The 4,579-nt window shown below is 36.9% G+C and overlaps 2 protein-coding genes across 2 annotated transcripts; both read left to right on the forward strand.

Annotated features, from left to right (window-relative positions):
* The first annotated feature begins 684 nt into the window (after positions 1–684).
* On the forward strand, positions 685–3,450 carry LOC122591609. Its single transcript, XM_043763868.1, has 5 exons — positions 685–1,218; positions 1,342–1,599; positions 1,686–1,928; positions 2,167–2,793; positions 2,890–3,450. The coding sequence occupies exons 1-5, from the start codon at positions 685–687 to the stop codon at positions 3,448–3,450; spliced, it is 2,223 nt and encodes a 740-aa protein (XP_043619803.1).
* A 157-nt stretch (positions 3,451–3,607) lies between these two features.
* Positions 3,608–4,579, forward strand: LOC122591610. The gene is made up of 2 exons (XM_043763869.1): positions 3,608–3,967; positions 4,097–4,579. Exons 1-2 carry the CDS (start codon positions 3,608–3,610, stop codon positions 4,577–4,579), a joined length of 843 nt encoding a protein of 280 aa, XP_043619804.1.

Below are 4,579 nucleotides of genomic sequence, written 5' to 3' on the forward strand. Positions count from 1 at the left end.
GCTATCTTGCTTGATCATTAATTTGATCCTTATTTATTTTCTTAAGACACATTTGAGTCATATCTTTGTGATATTATTGCATATCTATGTGATATAGCCGGAACATTTGTAGTGATATCTTAATTGATATTCCACATTGATCAAATGGAAATCCTACCAATGCTAACATCTTTTCCAACGTTGAACGTAGGTCTCATAATTACACTTGTGTAATTATTGAGTGAACGAGAAGTCTATCAGTGACCTCGGATGTTACCTAAAAGTCTTTAAGGATAATAGATTGTGGTTATCGAACGCCTTAGGTGACACTGACCATGATTACTAGAGGGATTAAATAAACCTAAAAACTCTTCTACTACGGGGGGTGGTTTGGCAGGGAAGATCAAAAATATTGATGGAAGAAGGGTACCAGTTCAATCTATTTTAAAGAATTCGTGTAAGGATGGAAGTGCAGGTGCCAAGAAATCGATTAAGGTCAATACTGAAGGTAATATAGGTGAACCTGTTGTAACTTTAGGTAAAGATATACCTGCGGGTTTAAGTAAGGAAGTAGAGATTGATGGAGATGGTTTGTTTGCTGCTAAGGATGATGCTATGAATCCACTACAGAATAAGGCTCAATCTACTACTGATTAGTCGAATGCTGACGATATTGAATATGATGAGTATGGATATATTAAAGATATGCCTAAAACAGTGGATGAGGTGATTCTTGATGAAACTCCAGATTTGTCAGGTACGAGGGATGGGGTTGATGGGAAAGAAATTACTGATGATGGTAATAAAACTAAGTTAGCGACACCTGATGCACCTTCATATGCAAAGGTTGTCCAAAATGAGGAAATTACGTCAAAGGTTAATTTTTGTTACATTAATTCTGAGAGTTCCATAGAAAATATTGATGTGATTATACCATTAGATTCTGTTAAGAAAATTAATGATAGATATGCTTATACACTATATGGTTATTTCTTGGGGAAGAGATTGGCATTTCCTGTGGTTGAAAGCTTTGTAAAGAATGCATGGGCGAAATATGGACTTAAACGCATCATGATGAATTCTCATGGATTTTTCTTTTTTAAATTTAGTAATCAGAAAGGGATGGAGGTGCTCATTGAAGAAGGTCCTTGTATGATTCGAAACATTCCTATAATCCTTAAACCTTGGACACCCATGGTGAATTTAAAGAAAGAGGATACTAAAACGATCCCTGTTTGGGTAAAGTTTCATGATGTCCCTCTTGTAGCTTTCTCGGAGGATTGACTAAGTATGTTGGCTTCCAAAATCAGCAATCCTTTGAGGTTAGATTCTTACACAACTACCATGTGTACTGAATCTTAGGGAAGGAGCAGTTTTGCTCGTGCAATGGTTGAAATTAAAGCTGAAAATGAATGGAAAGAGCATCTTAATGTTGCTATTCCATCACTTGAGGGAAATGGTTACTCAAAAGCTAAGGTTGAGATAGAATATGAACGGAAACCACCGTGTTGTTCTACTTGTTGTTGCTTTGGGCATTCTTTATCTGAATGCCCTAAACGCATTGTGATGGAGAATACTAGTGACCAGGCAATGAATGACGAACTTGAAAATGTTGTGTGCGTAAGAAAAATAAAAACAAAGGAAAATAGGTTGATGGTATTAAACTTAATAAACCAAAACCACAATTTGTTTACCGCCCAAAACAGCAAACTACTTCAGCACATGCTGCTTCTTCTAGTGCACCGAAAAAAACAAGTAATATGGGTTCAATTTCTTCTACTATGCCAAACCAAACTGGATTTCAAACTAGTAACCCTTATTCGGTCTTGAATACTGAAGTTGAAGAATCTAGGGAGATGAAGAAGGATGATAATATAGGTACTTGTGATGGTAACCAGCCACCAAATAAAGGGGGGGGGGGGCTTGGGACTGATAGTGATGATGATGAGGTAATTTTTGAAGAACAAAAGGAATCAAATTATACAGGGGCAAGCACTCCTGCGCATTCAGTTCCCAATGTATAACATCGCATCATGGAATATAAGGGGGATGAACCAACCCCAAAAACAAAAAGAGGTTCGGCAAATTGTGACTGAAAATAAGTTAGGTGTTTGTGCAATTTTGGAATAACATGTGAGTTCATCTCGTCTTCATGATTTGTGCCCGAAAGTGTTTTCAAGATGGCAGTGGATATCGAATGTTTCACTTTGTACTAAAGTTTCTAGGATCATTTTGGGTTCGGATCCAAATATTGTTGATGTTATGCTTATTTCTCAAACAGACCAAGTGATACATACAAAGGTGATATTGAAAAATGTGAAGAAAACTGTTATGTGTTCCTTTGTTTATGCTCATAATCGGTATACTCATCGAAGGGCTCTATGGAACAGTTTGAAAGTACATAAAGCGTTTATGCATGATCAGCCTTGGTGTATATTAGGCGATTTTAATGCAGCTCTCAAGTTAGAAGATAGTTCAATGGGAAATTCACGAATGGATATTGCTATGAGAGAGTTTAAAGAATGTGTGGATAACATAGACGTTTCAGATGTTAATAAGATTGGGATGCATTTCACTTGGAATCAAAAACCAAGTGGTGACCAAGGATTACTGAAGAAGATTGACCGTATTATGGCTAATACTGAATTTGTTGATGCATTTACGGGGGCTGTTGCGGTGATTCAACCTTGTAGGATCTCAGACCATGCGCCTGTTGTTTTGCAAATTCCTTTGAAGCCAAAGTTCACCATAAAACCTTTTAAATTCTCCAATATTCTTGTTCATAATGATAATTTCAAACAGGTGGTGTCTGCGGTTTGGGAGCAGGAGTCTAATGGCTTCTATATGTTTTGTGTGGTTCAAAAGCTCAAAAAGCTGAAAAAACCTCTTTGAAAATTGTTGTTTCAAAAGGGTAATTTGCATGCTAAAGTTAAATCTCTTCGAAATGAATTGGATGAAGTTGAACGAGCTATTGATGCTGATCCTTTTAATCCTTTGCTAAGAGAAGAACATGCTGCATATGTAAAAGCTTACAATGATTCTCTTCTTGATGAAGAACAGTTTCTTAAACAGAAAGCAAAGGTGGAATGGTTACGGGTTGGGGACTCTAACTCTGCTTTTTTCCATAATACGGTAAAAAGTAGGGTTGCTAGAAGCCGAATAGATGTGATTGTTGATTCAGATGGAAGGTTGATGAATGGTGATAGTGTCCCTCATGCTTTTATTGCGCATTTCAACCAGCTCCTTGGCCAAGCTGATCCTGTCATTAATCTGAATACTATCACTCTCTTTTCTAATCGGTTATCACCAGAAAAAGCTAATGCTATGATTGTTGATGTTACTGATGAGGAAGTAAAAGATGCCATTTTCTTCATGGGTGATGATAAATCACCAGGTTCTGACGGTTATTCTGCATGTTTCTTCAAAGCATCTTGGGATATTGGTAGTAGAGATGTCACTTCTGCTGTGTAGGAGTTTTTTTGCTACGAGTAACTTGCTCAAGGAACTTAATCATACTGTTATTGCTTTAATTCCTAAGGTACAATCCCCTACTAAAGTCTCAGAATATAGACCTATATCGTTATGCAATGTGCTTCTTAAGTGCATTACAAAAATCCTGTCTAATAGAATGAAGAGTTGTCTGCATGAGCTTGTTAGTGTGAATCAATTAGCTTTTGTTCTTGGTAGAAGGATTACTGATAATATTCTTTTGACTCAAGAACTAATGCATAACTATCATCTTGATAGAGGACCTTCAAGGTGTGCTTTAAAAGTTGATATCCAGAAAGCTTATGATAAGGTCGACTGGAATTTTCTTAGGAAAATACTTCCTGGATTTGGATTTCACCCGCGCATGGTTTCTTGGATTATGGAGTGTGTTACGACCACTACTTTTTCGCTGAATATAAATGGTGCTTTGAATGGCTATTTTCAAGGTAAAAGAGGGCTTAGACAAGGAGAAACATTGTCTTCATATCTTTTTACTTTGGTAATGGAAGTGTTAACTTTAATTCTTCAAAGACATGTTTGAGATTCGGGACGGTTTACTTTTCACAAAAATTGTGAAGAACAGCAGATTATTAACCTTTGTTTTGCTGATGACCTTTTTCTTTTCTAGCATGGAGATGTTGATTCGGCTGGTGGAATTTCAAGGGCTTTGGATGAATTCAAATATGCCACGGGTCTAAGCCCAAGTTTTGCAAAAAGTTCTGCTTTCTTTTGTAATGTGCTTAACCATGTCAAATTGGGTATTCTTAATGTGCTTCCATTTGAAAAGGGCCGACTTCCTGTTAAATACTTGGGTGTGCCATTGGTTTCTTCTAGACTTTGTTATCGTGATTGCAAGGAACTGATTGAACGAGTTCAATTGAGAATTCAAAACTGGAAGAATAGGATTCTGTCTTTTGCAGGGCGATTACAACTTTTAATTTCGGTTATTTCTTCATTACATGTTTATTGGTCGGCTGCATTTATTCTCCCTGTTCAAGTTACACAGGAGATAGAAAGATTAATGAGGAATTTCCTTTGGAATTCTGGTGATCAAGGAAGGGTAAGGTTGCTTGGGAAGATGTTTGTCTTCCTAAAGAAGAGGGTGGATTAG

Source organism: Erigeron canadensis, chromosome 3, assembly GCF_010389155.1.
Source record: "Erigeron canadensis isolate Cc75 chromosome 3, C_canadensis_v1, whole genome shotgun sequence".
NCBI classification, from domain to species: domain Eukaryota; kingdom Viridiplantae; phylum Streptophyta; class Magnoliopsida; order Asterales; family Asteraceae; genus Erigeron; species Erigeron canadensis.